Source organism: Squalius cephalus (assembly GCF_949319135.1).
Source record: "Squalius cephalus genome assembly, chromosome: 22".
NCBI lineage: Eukaryota > Metazoa > Chordata > Actinopteri > Cypriniformes > Leuciscidae > Squalius > Squalius cephalus.
The window spans coordinates 28,298,663-28,319,102 of record NC_137143.1 but is presented as its reverse complement, the minus strand read 5'-3'; the positions used below and the strand labels follow the sequence as shown (position 1 = coordinate 28,319,102).

At 36.6% G+C, this 20,440-nt stretch overlaps 1 protein-coding gene across 1 annotated transcript; it reads right to left on the bottom strand.

Annotated features, from left to right (window-relative positions):
• Nucleotides 1-611: 611 nt before the first annotated feature.
• tkta (transketolase a) lies at nucleotides 612-17,880 on the bottom strand. Its single transcript, XM_079857971.1, has 14 exons — nucleotides 17,608-17,880; nucleotides 15,932-16,049; nucleotides 14,866-14,979; nucleotides 14,530-14,627; nucleotides 12,487-12,678; nucleotides 10,802-10,920; nucleotides 9,600-9,796; nucleotides 8,898-9,062; nucleotides 6,885-7,041; nucleotides 5,701-5,831; nucleotides 5,274-5,357; nucleotides 5,072-5,165; nucleotides 4,599-4,721; nucleotides 612-1,159 (listed from the first exon to the last, which is right to left on the bottom strand). The coding sequence occupies exons 1-14, from the start codon at nucleotides 17,712-17,714 to the stop codon at nucleotides 972-974; spliced, it is 1,887 nt and encodes a 628-aa protein (XP_079714097.1). The 5' UTR covers nucleotides 17,715-17,880; the 3' UTR covers nucleotides 612-971.
• Between the last annotated feature and the right edge of the window lie 2,560 nt (nucleotides 17,881-20,440).

Here is a 20,440-nt window from a genome sequence, read left to right as displayed (position 1 = left end):
TCTTTCAACAGTTAATTCCAGATGGGGCAAAATCAAATCCCCTACTACTATTTTTTTCCTCATTTAAAAACCTGTTTTGCTTGAAATACATCACAATACGCGAGTAAAAATGGTTGCAATGTTAATTTTATACTGTCAGTGGCTGTTAGTACAGGAGAAGAGTTAGAAAAGGACTCCTGTATGTGTATAAACTAGCATTCAAAAGTTTGAGGTTGATAAGATTTTGTAATGTTTTTAAAAGAAGTCTCTTAAGCTCACTAAGGCTGCATTTATTTGATTAAAAATACAGTATAAATAGTAATATTGTGAAATATTATTACAATTTTAAATAACTGTTATTTTATTAATATAAAATAACATATATGTTATTTTATAATTTATTTTATATAACTTCTATTTTATTATATTTTAAAATGTAATTTATTCCTGTGATCAAAGCTGAATTTTCTTCAGTGTCACATGATCCTTCAGAAATCATTCTAATATGCTGATTTGCCGCTCAAAAAGCATTTATTGTTATTATCAATGTTAAAAACAGTTTTGTAGTTTAATATTTTTGTGGAATCAGTGATCATTTTTTTTTTCATGATTGAAAATTCAAAAGAACAGCATTTATTTGATTTTTTTTTTTTAACACTATAAATGTATTTACTGTCACTTTTGATCAATTTAATGCATCCTTGCTGAATAAAAACATTGATTTCTTTTTTTTTCTTTTTTCAATTATCATACCCCGAACTTTTAAACAGTAGGCTAGTGTATTTGTAAGGAAAACAAAAAAAGTCAAATGTGAACATTACTTCAAAATGTACAGCACGTATCTCACATTACTACTATACTCACATTAGGGTAATTCACAGTGAAAGAGGTGGAGGGAAGGGTCACAATCTGAAGAAGAGTCATGTGACCGTGTTCGTGGAGCTGGTTTTTCAATTGATTTGGATGGAGTGGGCGGGGCAAAGCGAACAGGTTCACTTGGCGTTGGCCGAGCTGCTGAGCATCTTCCTGACCATCTGTGCGATGGAGTCGCGGTCAATGCCGTAGATTTTGAGCAGGTCGGGCATTTTGCCGCTGCGGGGAACGTGGGCGACACCCAGACGCTGGAGAGTGAAACCAGGCTCATTCACGATAGCGGAGCACACCGCCTCCCCCAGGCCACCTGTGCAATTACAGCATGTAAACATGAGAAGCCACACAAATACCACACAAAATCACCCTACTTTCTGACAGAAAATGACATAATTGATGTCTTGGGAAATCATGATTTGTCTTTGTGATGTCAAAATTGTTGCAATTACGAGAAAAACAAAATTACAAGTTGGGACTTAGAATTTTATACAATATAATTTCTTGTATCATGTAACAAGACCTCATATACCTCATATCATTCTTGTATGCTGATTTGGTGCTCAATAAACTTATATTATCAATGTTAAAAATATGTTTATGGAAAGCATGGTTTTCTACAGGATTCTTTGATGAATAGAAAGTTCAAAAGAACAACTCATTATAAATGCCTTCGTTGTCACTTTCGGTCAATTTAATGTATCCCTGCTGAATTAAGAGCCTATGGTGTTTGTTTTTTTTGGTCTTATATGGTTTATGCTGTTTTTTTTTTTTTTTTTTGGTCTTATCTGGTTTATGCTGATTTCAAACTGGTTTAACTGGCTGCCAGCTGACAATTAGCCAAAACCAGCAAAATAGGCCATTTTTAAAATTAGAATTCACCTGTGCACAGAGCCGATCAGCCCTATACACGGGTTTCTTGTATACAAACAATACCGGATGCGCGCGCATCCAGGAGGCAGAAAACCGCTAGCTGTAATGCCGAGTTCTGTAAAAGAACATTGTAATTAACGTAGATTTCGCATTGTTTGTAATTTCTTGTTGACTCAATAATAAACTGCAATTTCAGAGTTGGATCTGTTTGTTTGTGTTTCATATTAATATAACATTATGTAAAACGTCCAACTGTTTACGAATCAAAATCCGGACATACTGTGATGTATGTATGAATTATCATGTTAGACTAAGTTAGTAATGTAACAAATAAAATATAAAACATGAAATTAGATCATTGACAGTCTTATATATTAAGAATATATTACATTTTTTAGAAAGGATGTGAATTAAAACAACCACAGCAGGCAACAAGTTGATAAATTCTGTTAAATTTAAATTGACCAACTTATCTATTTGTTTTCTGACAGAAACCACTGATCTATATAATGACATTCTATATAGATCAGTGCAGGAAACACATGGAACGAATCACCGCTCCACATTTTGATTGACAGCCGTCACAACCTACTAGTGACCGTGTTTACTCATTTCCTTTCAACCATTGGATAGGATTTAAAAAACGGCTGTTGTATTTATACTTCTGACGAAGCGCTGTTAAATATAGGTGAAAAACTACGCGGCAAAAATAATAAATAAAACTTACTCTCAGCAATGGTGAGATCTTGCCGGATCCCTACGCAATACATGACGATCTTTGGATTGTGGATGACAAGAAGTGGCCAGCAATTGTATGGCCTGATATATAGCCATAATTATCTTATTCAAGCAAGTGTGTATACAAGAGAAATGATTAGAGCGTACAAATCCCTTGATGCATACAACTACGTACTATGTGGTCATGTGCAGCTCGTCAAATTATGAATAGAAAGAATATAACCTACAACTTCCTCCTTCTGTCCCACTCTTCCATTTGCCTAGATTTGGAATTACTTGCAACATGTATAATTTATGCTACTAGCCTAAACCCTTTACTCCAGTACGAAGACCGCGGGTCTTTCTGCCTCCTGGATGCGTGCGCAAGCAGTGATGACGTCGCCGAGAAATCCATGTATACACACACTACGTAAGTTGCGTAGTGCCCCGCAAATTACTCAAGGCCCCGCCTCCCCCTCGTGTCAAAGCACGTCAATCAAAATGTACAATATTGATGAGGAAATTAAGCGGAACTATCCTTCTGGTCACGAAAAGAGAGGGGAAAAAACACCATGAGAGTGAATTGCGGGAACAGCAATTAGGCAGACTTGTGTTCTCTCCTCTCCAAGTTTGATGTCAGCAAAGAAGAGTAAAGTTAAGTTGATGTGCATCTCTCTCTAGTAGTCTGTCTAACCCAGCTGGGCAGTGCATATTTTGGTCTTTCTGTGTGTTGCCTACAACACCGGCCACTTCCAGGGCTGTGTTCTGTGACTTTGTGCCTGACAAAAAAAAAAAGTGCGAGTGAAATACAACTATTTATTACGTTTGATAAACGCCAAAGGGCAACGTTATAAACTTCAGCTCGGAAAAGATTTACCGCGTCGCGCGTTAACATGCGTTCACTTTTAAAACAAGACAAGGATTATCTAGTCTTTAAGTCAGTTTAGTTACAACTCTGCAATAAAGCAAGATGGAAAGCAATGTATTGACATTGACTATTGATTTATAGGCTATATTGCTTTTAAAATGTTGATTGGCTGGACATACTGGTCAATAGGGATGCACATCCCTCAGTAAATAATAACCAACTATCAAGTATATAGCTTTTATCATTTAAAACACAGTGACATGCTATGACAAGCCATTTTAGCTTTTATTCATTCACAGGATGCATTTTTGATATCAATAATTAAATTTGTACTATTTAAAATGTGAATTCTTTATATTAAGAATGTATTTTTCTAGTAACAATGTCTATTTGTGATATCAGGAATTACATTTTCATTAGTACTAGTTAAAGGAGTGGGAGCACTGGGGTGTCAGGTGTGACTGTTGTGTGGCAATGGCAAATGCTTAACAGAATTTTGCTTAGGGCCACGGGAGGTCAGGATCGGCTCTGCCTGTGCATAAAGGTCACAGTTTGACCTTCTGCACCATGTTTTGCTTTTAAAATTCATATGTTATGTTCAGATATCAGACATCATACCTTAATAGACTATCTAAATCTCTTTATCCCCGCATGTCCCTGCTTTCAACCTTGCTGCATTCACATGTTCTCTCTGTCCATCTCTATCCTCTTTCTCTCCCTTTGGGGATGTTTGCTTTCAGAATGATTTTGGATATTAATATCTCTCTCTCTCTCTCTCTCTCTCTCTCTCTCTCTCTCTCTCTCTCTCTCTCTCTCTCTCTCCTCTCTCTCTCTCCTCTCTCTCTCTCTCTCTCTCCTCTCTCTCTCTCTCTCTCTCATCCTCTGGCACGCAGGCAGTAATGCCAGGTCCAGGGCTGTCTGTGTTATCTAGGTCACAACATGCCCTGCAGGCGTACGTTTGCTTAAGGAGACCTGACAGCCCTCCGCTTCTCTGAGTCTTTTTTCCCCCTGAATAAACAGAATGAGACACGGCCCCCACCCCCCCTCACAAAAAAAAAAAAATCTACCGATTATAACAACACGATGCCTCTCGCTCCCCAATCCAATGACAATTGTCTAACACATCACGTTTCTTCCAGCCAGCCAATTGCACACTGCCACAACCTCCCTCAAGGCCTCACAGAGCGACTCGACCCTCCTCGGCTGGACGTGCTGTTAATGCCGCTTGGATGTGTAGCCATGCTGAAATGTGTGCTTGAGACAAGGGATAATGTGCTCTAAGCTCGAAACCCACCTTCATAATAGTGGTCCTCAACCGTGATGACACGACCCCTGGTGACGCGCACATGGTCGATGATGGTTTTGGCATCCAGGGGTTTGATTGTAAATGGATCGATCACTCTGATGTAAATTTTCTCTGGGGGGGTGACACACACACACAGCACACATCAGGTGAAGAGTCTATATTAAGTTCGCATAGCAACAACATCAGTAAAAGTCTAAGGAGCCCCACACATGACATGTGGGAAAACAATTAAGAATTTGTTCCCTTGTTTTAGTTAAATCTAAAAGAGGGAATGAATTAGTCCAATGTGGCCATGATTTACTAAAACAAGGGAACATATTAATAAGTCGTGGGAGTGAATTATTAACTCGGGGCCACGATTTAACTAAAACGAGGGAACAAATTCTTATTCATGTCGAAGATATACAGTACTGGCCAAATTTTAATTTCTTTTTTTATTTTATTTTTGTGCAGGATTTTACCTTTCTTGAGGAGCTCAGCTGCAGCCAGAGCTTCATGGAGGGTCATTCCAGCTCCGATCACTGTAACCTGATCTTCCTTACTCTGGCACACCACCTGGTCAGGTCATTTATACATTTATGGCACATTATCATATGCAAGTGGTAAAATGTGCCAAAACAACATATTTTAAATATCAATTGTTAATAAAGGGAGAGGCGTTACCTTGGCTTGGCCAACATGGAAGTCCTCATTGCTGTTGTAAATGATTGCAGTCTCTGGACGAGTGGTCCTGATGTAGCAAACACCCTAAAGTACGAAATAAACTAAAAATAAATACTTTTTCTTACAGTTTTCAATAGGATTATAATTAGAATAGTCTCCCTTTCTATTCATGAGTTGAAATCTATCTATCTATCTATCTATCTATCTATCTATCTATCTATCTATCTATCTATCTAATTGAATAGAAATTCATACACTAAATTGGAATTTAAAAAGCATTTTCAATTCAATTCGGAATATACCAACATCCTTATCAATAGATAATGTACTGTACATTTTCTGTGTTCAAATATTTTGTTTGAATTTGAAGTATTGTGTACCAGCATCAGTTATCGACCACTCATAATAGCAGATATGACATGCCAACCTTAGTGTTGGCTGCAAGCTCCACAGCCTTTTCAGTTGACATGGCATCACTGGGGTAGAAAATGGTGGCAGTGGGGATGGCTCTAAAAATAGCCATGTCCTCCAGTCCCATGTGGGCCGGTCCGTCCTGTCCTGAAGCACACACACACACACATCAGCCACACACTGGCACTGTTAATTTAGACCGAACAGCATTTGTACATCAGATATGTGAGGCAGGTGCACACACGTGTGACAGTCGAGCAGTCAGGCAGGTGTACAGACAGACGGAGTGGCATGCAGTGTACCTGTGCTAACGGAGGGGATGCCTGGTCACCCGGAGACAGCCTCCGAGATACACAGGGGGAGGGAGAGAGGGAGAAGGGGTTGTGCTAAGAGTCGCACCACCTCCAGACAACCAGGAGAACAAAACACACATTAGAAAGACAGCTTCAGGAAAAGGAGGGGTGAATTGCTCACAAATCTATTCAAAAACATCATAGTTAAGAGTCACAGCTGCAGTGTGTGAGAGAGGAGAATAGAGTGCGACAGTCAGGTTCCGGAAGTAAAAATTCAACAATATTTTTAACAATACCTTATATATCTTTAAAGACAGCCCTGCTGTGAGTTCTTAAGTTATGTTTTGAATGATGAAATATGCTTTTGTTTGCCTTCAGCCTGTGTTATTTTAACTTATTTTTAGAATAATCGTGTTTAACAGCTGAATTTGTGGTGGAAAACTACATTACCCATGATGCTGTACACAGAATTCCATCAATCAGAGAGTCAGAGTAAGCAACACCCTCTCCCATTAAGTACCACAAATGATGTAATCGAGTTCAAAATACTTAAATATTTGTATATATATATCATTTTGCATTACACTTAAAATATATTGTTTATATAGATATAATCAACAATTTTAAATAAACAGTTTAATTTGATTTAGTCATTTTCCCAGTGCTTCATGGGATTGTAGTTCTTCCCCTAAGTAAAGCCATTAAGTACATAGTCTTGTCTGCAATGTTGTGATTCAGCTTACAGCTGGTTAGTTTGGTTCACGGCTTATAACTCTTTAACAAAGACTTTTTTTTTTAAAATCCCTATGGGTAAAATGAATGGAAAAAATACTTCCGGAACCAAGGCCACTGAAAAAGGGGTGGGGCTTTGATTGTGGCCTGTGAAAGAAAAGAAGGCACTTCTTACCGACAGACAGGCCACAGTGGGAGCCGCAGAGGTTTATGTTGCTGTCTGAGATGGCGGCCATGCGGAGCTGGTCATAGGCGCGGGTGAAGAAAGTGGCCAGGCTGCTGGCGAACACGATGTTTCGCTCACGTGCGGCACAGCCTGTGGCAACACTGACCTGTGAGAGATGGATAATGGTGTGAAAACATTTTGATCCTGATCTCGCAACATTCCGAATTGATTGGACTTTTGGCTCTTTTTAACATGGGCCAGTATAAGAGCAACCTAGCAACACCCTAGAAACCACCTAGAAGACCCTAGCAAACCCCACTCACAACATCTTAGCAAGTACATAGTAGCCATTAACAAACCCAAGCACAGCAAAAATCTACTGTATACTAGAACCACTTTATTTTGAAATTTTTTGAAAGAAATGATACACAAGAGCATATCCAAACCAAAAGGCATGACATTTGGTACTATACAGGCAGATGCATCAGACATAAATAGTTTAATAGCCAATACCCCCTCAATATTTTGTAGGTTGTAATATACTAGAGAAGAGACACATGGAATCTGCTAAACAGGAACTCCATTTTATCCTTCATATAAGAGGAATTACCAACATGCAGCTCACACACACTCGCTATCATTTCCTGTTTCCTGTCTCAAATCCACTCCATGCGAGCCTAAGCCACAATAAGGCTATATACAGTATATGTATATATGTGACCCTGGATCACAAAACCAGTCACAAGTAGCTCAGGTATATTTGTGGCAATAGCCAACAGTACATTGTATGGGTAAAAATCTACTTTTCTTTTATGCCAAAAATCATTAGGATATTAAAGATCATGTTCCATGAAGATATTTTGTAAATTTCCTACCGTAAATATATAAAACATTTATTTTTGTGAGTGAATGCAGCACAATCACGAACATAAATGGACAACTTTAAAGGCGATTTTCTCAATGTTTCGTTTTTTTTGCACCCTCAGATTCCAGATTTTCAAATAGTTGTATATCGGCAATATATTGTCCTATCCTAACAAACCATACGTCAATGGAAAACATATTTTTTCAGCTTTCAGATGATGTATAAATCTCAATAAAAAATAAAATTAAAAAAAGTACCCATGTGACTGGTTTTGTGGTCCAGGGTCACATATTCTACATTTAAAAAGTGGCTTAAGTGTCCAAATACTTTTTGAAGCCACTCTATTATAACATTTGCATTTAGCTATCAAAATCAATTCATATTTTCTTTTTGACAGACAGTAGTGCATATGACTCCCTCATCAGTATGCACGCTAACATCTATTAATATATGTCCTCTAATTAGTGTCAGTATTGCCTCTGATTGGTTAACTGTGTGGAACAGATATGAACTCTGACCATTTAATTAGTATTCAGATTATTATCACGTCCATTACGATCGCTTCCCAAAACTAGAAATCACAAATGAGTGACCTACATTTTACCTACCACACATACCAAGGGAACAATGACTAGAGACAAAGCAGAAATATTTTGGCTTACAGCACAGATCCTAAAGAATGTGCTTCTGAGATGAAGGCGGTGCAGGTTTTCTGCATGGCTTCTCGGGGAAAGGCACTGCAGCAGGACGCGTGCAAAATGGAGCGTAAGTGGGTCACATCTTCACTGCTGCATTATGGATAGAGCGCATGTATTATTCAACAAACCAGCGACTTTGGTGCTTTGAGGGGCATTTTACGTGGCCAATCCCACAGCTCTACTTTACCCAGAACAATCTAGGGAGTGTTTAGGGGTGTTTCGTTCACTAAGCTCTTTCAAATGTGCAGACCTTTGATTTGGCTCTCAAAACTGTCAAGGGTGCTAAAATGTAGAAATTAAATGGGTGCTACAGGGCTGGCAAAATGGGCTTTCAATCAAACTTGGCTGCATGTGCACTAGAAAGGTGAAAAAAAGATAAGAATTGAAATCGCTTCTACCTGACTATAGAAATTTTGGATCTTTCAGATATTTTAGTGATAATACTTGATAGTTTCCTACCATGTTCTGCTCTGCGCTGTAGCACTCAATAAAGCGGTTGGGATGCTCATTTTTAAAGATTTCAGAGTAGGTGAAATTTTTGGTGTCGACATCCATAGCCACCACTCTCTCGTTGTAACGTCCCAGTTTGGCCAAGGCCATCCCATATGCCTTGCAGGTGGCAATCTGTCGGTGAAAAAACACGGTGAAGAGAACTAGACCATGATAATTATGCTTACAGTGCCTGCATAATGATTATTCAAGTCTAAGCACATTTGAACAATTCCAAATCACATCAATCTTAATAACTACTATTAATTTAGTATATAAATATTTATAAGTGATATTTAATTATTAACGAAGACTGGAAGTAAAAAAAAAAGCCTTTTATGCAGATACAAATGCATAATTATTAAGCAATTATTGGACCAAAACATAGATTTAACTCACACTGGAATGTCATAAATATATTTTTTGGCCCATTTTTTCTGTAAAAGAATACCTGCACATCTAAGGCGTTTTTCACTTCCAGCCCTCGTTAACAATTATCACTTATAAATTATTATTCAAAATGAATAGTTATTAAGTTTGACGTGGTTTGGAATTGGTAAAATGTGTTTTTAAAAAAAGATCAGAATATTGACTTGCATAATAATTATACACGCACTGTATATATCATCTATCTAACCATCAGTCCATCTTTTTTGTGCCTTGACCTCTCACCTTCTCTCCAGGCTTGTAGTTGGGAGCGCTGGGCATGCGGACATTGCGCAGGCTCACGGGTGGAGCATCTTCAATGGGTGAGGTCGGGTACATGCGCTTGTTACTGTTTAGGATGCGGCTCTGGATGTCTCTCATGACGCTCTCTGCCATGTCCTTTGACAGCACCTTGCCATGCCATCCCATCTTATCTTCTGCCACTGAAGACAACAAAGTGTCGTTGTTTTTTTAATCAAAGAATACAGGGTTTTTCCTGCATTGAAAATATTTTGGCGGCTGCCAAAATGAATCTTTGTCCGGCCAATGTGACGATACCTGCTGTTCTGCAGTACCGTTACCCGCTGATAGCCTTTAAAATGCTTCCATGAGAGCAAGCACTCTGTGAAGAGCGCCAAATGTTTCTGTTTACGATATGTTTTGTAGCATTGAGGAAATGTAACCAATAACAGACATAGGCCTATCTGTTGAGCGTGAGAATGCAATGGCCAATCAGATATGTTTAAGTTAGTCAGAATCTGCTCAACATCGCTCAAAACACCAGAGTTTTTGTTCAGCGCGAGCTCTGCACGCTCGCCAATCCTTTCATTATAACCAACTAAGTATAAACACGATGCTAATAAGAGATTCATTGCACAGCTTCATTGATTATAACGGGAGTTTTCACGAGTGCAGCTTTGTGTACCTCGCGTTGTGATTGACAGCTTGCTCACTTTCTGCATATAATAAAAATTTTTTTTTAATGCTGCTAAGTACACATTGCAAAGTTTCTGGATTGACAACCGTATTTTAACTGATTGACAGTGATAACCATAGCAATGGACGGAACAAAACAATCTGATACTGCATCTCAAATGATCTGTGCATTAAGTATTGGAGTGTAAATGCAAATTATAGATATGTAATGAGAAATGTATTTGTTGTTCATCATTAAATCGGGTACTCAGTGACTTAACATGTATGTATTGTACATATACTAAGCACTTTGTTTTATGTATGTTTTAGACCTGACAGTGATTTTTTTTTTTTTTCTATTTCATGAATAAATAGGATAAGTTAATATTGCATATTTTGGATTTATTATCAATACTGGGCTTACAGTTTACATGGGTTGGATATTTTGTACTGTGTGTGTGGATGACCCAGGAAAAACCCTGGAATAGTTCTATCAGTCTTTACAGATTAGGATGTTATAGGTATAAATATACCAGGAATGCCTTTGCCCTTGATGGTCTTGGCGATGATGGCAGTGGGCTGGTGGCGTGGTTGGCTCATGGCTTTACACAGCTCCTCCACACTGTGGCCGTCCACAATGATGGCATGCCACCTGAAAACACACCAAAAAACAAATTGATTGATGGCTATATACTACACACACACACACACACACACACATTCACATATAAAAATATGTATATTTAGTGTTAATGCTCCTAAATTATGGAATTCACTACCCCTTACACTTCGTAATATCTCATCTGTGGCTACATTCAAGACTCAGCTAAAAACATATCTATTTAACATGTACAGTGCTATGCATAAGTTTAGACACCCATACTAAAGTTGACTAAAAAGAGGAATAAAAAATCACCTTTTGGAAATTGAACTTAATGCCTTAATTTAAAAAATTAAGAAAAATCCAACCTTTAAGGACACCAATTTTCTTTGTGAATGAATAATGTATCGTAAATAAATAAATGTTCTTCCTTAAAATACAGGGTGCATAAGTTTGGACACCCCTATGTTAAATACCAGTTACTTCATGGATCCAGGATACTATGCATCCTGATAAAGTTCCCTTGGCCTTTGGAATTAAAATAGCCCCACATCATCACATAGCCTTCACCATACCAAGAGATGGGCATGGAGTACTTTCCATAAGATCATCTCTCAATGCAAATCAAACTAGCTTTTAGGCTAACTGAAATAAAACCATGCCAATCTCTAGGTATAGTGAAGGCTATGTGATGATGTGGGGCTATTTTAATTCCAAAGGCCAAGGGAACTTTATCAGGATGCATAGTATCCTGGATGCATGAAGTAACTGGCCTTTAAAAATAAAAATCTGCCTGCCTCTATGGGAATTTAACATAGGGGTGTCCAAACTTATGCACCCTGTATTTTAAGGAAGAACATTTATTTATTTACGATACATTATTCTTTCACAAAGAAAATTGGTGTCCTTAAAGGTTGGATTTTTCCTAATTTTTTAAATTAAGGCATTAAGTTCAGTTTCCAAAAGATGATTTTTTTTCCCTCTTTTTAGTTAACTTTAGTATGGGTGTCTAAACTTATGCATAGCACTGTATTTTGGATAATTTGACTATATTTGTCCTTATGTAATGTGTGTGCGGGTGTGTAAATGTATTGTAATGTAAAATGTAAAGCGACCTTGAGCTACGGAAAGGCGCTATCTAAATAAAACAACTTCTTCTTCTTTATCGTATTCCCCGAGAACACTTGCAATATTCGACACGTTTCGTATGGGATCATTCTGTGATACTTTTGCATCTTTTTTTAAAAGCTTGATGCTCGTCGCTTTTCAATGCCATTACATGGACGATCGCGATTTTTTATAAAAAATACTCCTTTTGTAGTCCATAAAAGAAAGAAGCGCGTACGGCATTAGAACAACACCAGGGTGAGTAAATGACCTATCCTTTTATCATTTTAGGGTGACCTATCCTTTTAAATAATTATAATTCATTTTTATTTGGAATTGAAATATAACATGTTCTTGACTTGTTTTTCAAAATTCACCCATACAGTATGTCATTTAACAGACACTTTTATCCAAACCCTCCTGGAGCAACTTGAGGTACCCTTTCTGGGGTTTTAACCTACAAAGTTTTAGCTCCCAGCCCATGCCTTTAACAATCTCCATCCAACCTACCCAAAGGCCTCACAGCGTCTCTGGTACTTCTCCACATGGTGCTGCAGTGGTGCCGGGTCGCTCTGGCCCAGACGGTTGATGTCCAGTATGGCCAACAGATTATCCAGCTGGTAGTAGGAAGCGAAGGACATGGCCTCCCATACAGCCCCTTCCGACATTTCTCCATCTCCCAGCAGACAGTACACGTGATAACTGCAAAAGAGTCAATTACATTTATTGCACTTTGTGCAGACAATGCAATAATAAGAAGAAATGTTTCTTGAGCATCATATCAGCATATTAGAATGATTTCTGAAGAATCACGTGACACTAAAGACTGGAGTAATGATGCTGAAAATTCAGCTTTGATCACAGGAATAACTTACATTTTAAAATATATTCAGTTCTTTTAAATTGTAATAATATTTCAAAATATTACTGTTTTCACTGTATTCTTGACCAGATAAATGCAGCCTGGGTGAGCATATGAGAAGCATTACAAAGTCTTTCCGACCCTTACACCTCATCACCGCCGCCCTTCTTAATACCACCTGACACATTCCTGTCACGCCAGATCTTACATGAATGAGAAGAGATAGGTTCAATGGATTAGAAATCAGCTGGGATTTGAGAAAAATTGCTCTCTGCACAGCAACATATGTACATATACAGATTATTTATTCATTGGCTTTCACAATGCATTATAAATAGAGTGTTAGCCAAAGAAAGGACTGCACAAAAATTAGGTTTCTATTTGGGAATAATTTGTGTGCTTATGCCTATATTGAATTCTATCCAAGATATAAAAATAACCGGGTGATGGCCGCTGGGGCTTTGATTATTAGAGCAGAAGAATCGTGAAAGCACAGCTTGACAGGAAAACTCCACACCCTTCAAATCTGCAGCACACTCCCACACGGACATACAAACATGAGATTATAGTGAGCATCCTGGTAAATACATTTTCTGCATCTTTGCATATTATATTTATGGTTTAGGCATCTGAGCACTAGGGTATTTTTTTAATCTGTTTAGCTTTTTTCAACATTCTTCGGTGTGTGATGTTGCTGTTTGAGCATGGAAAAGGTCTGCAAAGTAACAAAGCACAAATTCACTCCAAAAGGAGGTATTCTCTATATCAGTGTTTCTGAACTCCCCGAAACGCCTCGATTGTAGTTTTCTTCTAAATATTCCTCATTTAAATAATTCCTGACCAAAACATACGCAAAAAAGCGGTGAGGCCTGGTTGAGTTGCGTTAGTAGTATGTTGAAACTCGCGGTTATGATAATGGGCGTGGCATTTCCCGAAAACACGCTCGAAGCGGTTGACCAATCACAACACACTGATCCAGTCGACCAATCAGAGCACATTGCGCTTTTCGGAAGGAGGGGCTTCATAGAGACAGGAACTAAACAGAGCGTTACTGACAGACTGGAAAGAGAGGTGCTGCAAAATAATGTTTTTTTTTTTTTTAACAAACTAAATCAAGACTTTGAAAAAGGGCCCCCTTTAAAATAGATCAAGTCATTTTGAGTTTGGATGAATCGCAAGCTATAAAGCTGTTTGTTTTACTGTAGAGCTAAAATGTGACCCTGGATCACAAAACCAGTCTTAAGTCGCACGGGTATATTTGTGGCAATAGCCAACAAAACATTGGGTCAAAATTATCGATTTTTCTTTTATGCCAAAAATCATTAGGATATTAAGTAAAGTTCATGTTCCATGAAGATATTTTGTAATTTTCCCACCTTAAATATATAAAAAAAATATTTTTGTGAGTGGATGCAGCACAATCGCCAATAGAAATGGACAACTTTAATGGTGATTTATTTAATATTTCGATTTTTCTGCACCCTCAGATTCCAGATGTTCAATAGTTGTATCTCGGCCATATATTGTCCTATCCTAACAAACCATACATCAATGGAAAGATTATGTATTCAGCTTTCATATGATGTATAAATCTCAATTTAAAAAAAATTACTCATAAGACTGGTTTTGTGGTCCAGGGTCACAAATATGCAGTTATCATTAACGTGTGGGTTTATGGGTAACATTCTTACCTGGATTTGTCAAAGTATTTTGCTGAATAGGCCATTCCACAGGCTACGCCCAGCCCCTGTCCCAGAGAGCCTGTGGCCACATCCACAAACTGCTGCTTCTGTCAAACACACACTCACACACTCATTCGATGTTACATCAAATAACAGCTCATTGGTTAATAATGCGTTTGCAGCCAGTTTAACCTGAACAATCATTTATGATCTAATGAACTACAATATTTCTCACGGTGCTCCTAAATATTTTCTGCTCTGTGAGCAGGTACATTTCATATAATTTTGATTGAATATGTTAAAGAAGAGCATCTGATCTTAGATGAGTGTGTGTGTGTTACTCACGGGTGTGGGGTGTCCCTCCAGAGTTGAGTCGACCTGACACATGCTCATGAGCTCAGACTCTTTCAGGAAGCCGATCTCCACCCACACAGAGTAGAGGATAGGAGCCGCATGACCCTGTGGACGACAAAAAAATAAATGATCAAATCTATGAATTAACCACAATACCACCATTATGCAATTATCAAACAATTACTTAACAATTAAAAAAAAAAACTGTTTAAGAACTGATAAACATATTTAGCATGGGCCTGTATTATTATATTATATTATATTATATTATTATTATATTACATTGTTTTTTGGGATTTTATTATTTATGTTATATTATATTATTTATATTACCACCATTATGCAATTATCAAAAAATTACTTCATTTAAAAAAAAAACAGTTTGAACACTGATAAACATATTTAACATAGCCCTCTATTATTTTATTATATTACATGGATTTTAGTATTATATATTTTTATATTTAATTTAATTTATATTACCACTACTATTATGCAATTATCCAACAATTACAAACCAACTTTAAAAAACTGTTTAAAAACTGATAAACATATTTAGTATAGCCCTGTATTATCATATTATTATATATTATATTATTTTTGTATATTATATTATATTATATTATTTATATTCATATTTTTATTGTATATTATATAATAGGCTTATTATATCTACTTTTTCACAAATTTTCATGGAACTCATAGTACAATTAGTTATATTTATTATAGTTTAATTTTGGTAAGTCATGGCTAATAAGATCAATGTGTATTTTTGTCATATAATTATAATACCGTGGTATTCGTCAATGTACCTTGGAGTATAATGTAAAATTCCATTTGCATATAGATATGTTAATAATTCAGTAGCACTATTTCAAAGTGCGATGGTTTTACCATCACTGTATACCATAATACTGGCACAGTACTTTTTATAGGGAGATGTAGCACCAAATAATGTAATTCTCCTGACTTACTGTCATCTTGGTTTAAACTTGAAATATCAAACCTGACACTTGAATAATCCCAGTTAGCTGAGTCTCTTCTCTTGTAACCTCACCTTGGACAGGATAAAGCGGTCATTATTGGGGTTCCTGGGGTCATCTGGCCTGTACTTCATAGTGTGGAAGAAAAGCACAGACATGATCTCTGCCACACTGCAGCATGATGTTGGATGCCTGGCCAATGAAATGGGAAAGACTCTGAAGGTTAGGATAGGTAAAGGTAGTTTCATATAACATTCACTTAAAAGAATTCTCTCACACACACATACATACACACACAAAAAAATAATAAAAATAAAAATAATTGAGCTTGTCGGGTTTGAATAAGACAATTAGTGACTTTCTATCCAAAAGGATGCCAAAGGTGATGTTTAATCCAGGATGCCCCACCGGCACCACACTTATGGCATAATCTAAAGCTTTGAGCAATCATACCACCCACTAACACCCATCTGCTTCAAGATTAGGTCCGAGACAGCACTAAAAACCACATGCTGTGAAACAGACTCGGCATCAGATCAAATCTTCACCTGTCAAAGCAGTGTTTTAAAATGCAATTTAATGTTATGCTCAGATATGAATTACTGCGCCAGTTGGATTCATGCGGCAATTTACATAACAGCTCAGCAGTAGCATTAGAAAACTGAGGAAAGAACATGTGTATGAAACAATGGTCATGAAAAACAATGATCATCTTCATGCACCCGTCTTATAAAACTTAAAAATGAATGAAGTTTTTGTTTCCATTTCAAAACCATCATTTTTATTTTATTTTTTATTAAAGATGATTTATCCTCCTAAGAGTGAAAAAGCAGATGGAATACAGAAAAGGAGCCAAGCTAAAATGCAAAAAAAGATTCTTCAATGAAGCATTACACATTCAAATAAATGACAAAATAAAAATATAATTAAAATATAATTACCATTATTAGATTCAATATTTAGTATTGTTCTCAAACATTGCAAAAGTTGATTACATGTGTATTCCATAAAACAACCCTTTTAATTGTCCCAAATTGAAAAGAGCTGCAATTGCATTGCTGTAAAAAATATTATTAATAATAATAATAATAAAATTGACCCCATAGTTGCTGTTAAAAACTGGTAAAATAAAGTAAAATAGTTCAAATAAATTGCATTTTTAAGCTCACTTTAAATACGCAGCAATGCACATATTACCACAAAAAATAAACAGAAAAAATCCAGAATAAAATTTAATTTGTCCTTTTTTTAACAGCATCATCTCACCATCTGTCTTCTTAGGTTTGAGGACAAAGATTATGTCTTGCATAAGGGTGTGCATGCAAGAGTGTGTTTGCTTACACTCAACAGTCTATCTATCTATCTATCTATCTATCTATCTATCTATCTATCTATCTATCTATCTATCTATCTATCTATCTATCTATCTATTCGTCTATCTATCTATCTATCTATCTATCTGTCTATCTATCTATCTGTCTATCTATCTGTCTGTCTATCTATCTATCTGTCTATCTATCTATCTATCTATCTATCTATCTATCTATCTATCTATTCGTCTGTCTATCTATCTATCTATCTATCTATCTATCTATCTATCTATCTATCTATCTATCTATCTATCTATCTATCTATCTATCTATCTATCTATCTATCTATCTGTCTGTCTGTCTGTCTATCTATCTGTCTGTTCAAATAAGTCACATTAAAAAAACATGCAGGTATTTGCAGAAAGTGTGCCAACTCTTACCCGTTGCCCACTGCGGTGGTGGCTTTGATAGAGTTGATTCGGAGGCGGTTGGCAATGTTTCTCAGCGCCTGCACGGTCTGCTGGTCTGGTTTGTGGTAGTCCTCCATGGGTTCAGCCTAATAGCACCAAAGAATGAAAGGAGAGAATGAGGTTGAGGAGAGCACTGGTTGCGTGTCTGTGAGAGATAGAAAAAGGAGGAGGAGAGGAGAGGGAGGCTGCTTTATGCCAGTGCACATACACACACTTTATAGTGTGCAGCACAGGTCGGGAGGCAATGGGCATTGGCTGTGACAGAGAAAGTGGGTGTGTGCCGAGGAGAGAGAGAGAGAGAGAGAGAGAGAGAGAGAGACAGAGAGACAGAGAGAGACAGAGAGAGACAGAGAGACAGAGAGAGAGAGAGAGAGAGAGAGAGAGAGAGAGAGCGTGAGTAAAGAGGCGGAATCCCTCATTATGACTTTTGACTGCTGGATCTAAACTCATTACCAGATTAAAGCCTGAGTCTATTGAGATTTTAAAGGATGTGTGTGTGTGTGTGTTTGGGTTTAATTAGCTATGGTTTAGGGATCAAATTGTGCCCATAACTTAGTCAAATATATTAAATAATTTATATCCTCAATTAGGATTATTAAAATACATGCAGATTGATTTTATGTACTTTTAGTTTTTTATTTATTTATGATTTTTTCAAGTAACAATTCACAGTAAGGTCTCATTTGTAAATGTTAGTTAAATGCATTAGCTAAAATTAGCTATCAATTATCAATCTATTTACAGCATTTATTAATCTTTTGTTAGCGCTAGTTAAAAATACAATTCTTTGTTGTTTGTTCATGTTAGTTCAAAATGCACTAACGGATAACAAAAAAACACAACTTTTGATTTTAACAAAAAATATTAGTAAATGTTGAAATTTGCATTATCCAAGATTAATAAATGCTACTGATTGCTAGTTCATGTTAACAAATGTAATTAACTAAAGTTAACAAATGAAACCTAAACGTGAAGTGTGATTTATGATATTATCTTTCATTCATAATCTAGTTTATGTCTATTGTTTCTGTTAAATGGGCTATATGTAAATATATTCATGTTTTAACCGATTTTTATTGTGAACAGCTTGCAAAGAAACGTAAAAAAAAAAAAAAAAAACGAGACAATATAAAGCCAGTAGATTGATTTTAAGCACTCGCGACGTTTTTGCCGGGAAAATCAAAAGGATTTGACGTTTAAGCGCGCTCCCGACTCGAGCCCCCGTTTTGACCATAGACTGTAAAAAAAAATAAAAAAAAAATAGAGTTTGACACATTAAACGAATACAATGTCCAGTATAATGCCGAAAGAGCAATTCTTGTAGCCTACTGTATGTTACGCGTGCACGAGTGCGAAGCGAGCACGAGCAATAATTTCTGGCTGCAGTTCACTTTACTTTATCACTTAACTTGACTGTTTGCAAAAAAGTTTTTTTATATATTTTATATAGCTTACTTTTTTATTTGAACATATAACTCTAAAATCATGTGAAATAAAAAGTGTGCTCTCAATTAAACTTTAAACATTTGGTTTTCCAAAGGTTTAATTATTTATATCTGTATAAGTTGCTTGTCAGCTAAAAAGATGCATAATATATCATCACTGTAAATGTCTCATTACTGATGTGCAGAGGCTGGTTTCTATTGGACAGATGTTGTTCTCTTAAGTTGGTGATAGAGAAACATGTGTAGTTCTTAATATGTTGGTAAATTAATTGTTCAATGCTGATTATTGCTAAATAAGTCTATTAGTCTATTCATTTAAAAAAAATGAAATAAGATGAATGTAGAAGAATTGTATTGCCATCTGGTGGAATTTGGAGAAACTGCAATGGAAAAAAGAGTGGGATGGGTTGGAGAGAGAGAGAGAGAGAGAGAGAGAGAGAGAGAGAGAGAGAGAGAGAGAGAGAGAGAGAGAGAGAGAGAGAGAGGACATCTACTACCCTGTCTATGTGTGTGATACAGCATGTCTAATGGATGTCAAATGGCTGTTGCGGCTCTGCTCAGGGATTAGAGATCTTTCCATCTGCAGCTGTTACATGGTACAATCTAGAATAATCCACTGACTCATATTAGACGGGGAGGAGAAAAAGCTCATCATTTCTGTTGGGAAACATTTTTTATAAGTTTTGAGGGAAAGAGTTTTTGTACAAACACAAATATAATCTGCAATCTAAGAGTCCAGAATTAGAAATAAATGCAGAAAACTCAAAATGTTCTATATATGAATAAATGTGTGTGTGTGTGTGTGTGTGTGTGTGTGTGTAACTATGCATAGTAAGTAAATTATGCAAATTAGCATTTAAAAATAAACACAAACACTGGACTTTTAGGTAATGATGTAAATATTAATTTATTTTAATTTAATTTAGTTTTTTAAAAAAGTGATAACACCATGGTAAAATGATTGTATTACTTGCATGGTATATATACCTATAATTACCATATTCGTAAATCATGTCCTTACAATGTTGAACAATACTGTCATGGCGCAAAAACCTAATTTATGTATATGTTGTTCATTCTCTGTCTAGTCTAGTAGTGTCCATCTGTCAGAGAACACTACAGACCTTATTCACAGCAGTGCCATCTTTGATTTTTAACGGGAATGAAAGCGATAAACATACATCTCTTCAGTGGTTGTACTGTAATTGAATGTTTTTGGATTGTTCTGCTGACGAAACTGTAAAAATATCTTTCCAAGAAATTTCAGTAGACAAAAAAAAAAAAAAAAACCTCCAGACAACATAAACTGATCTGGGAGGTTTATACACCATTTTTACAGCAATGCCATTGAAAACACG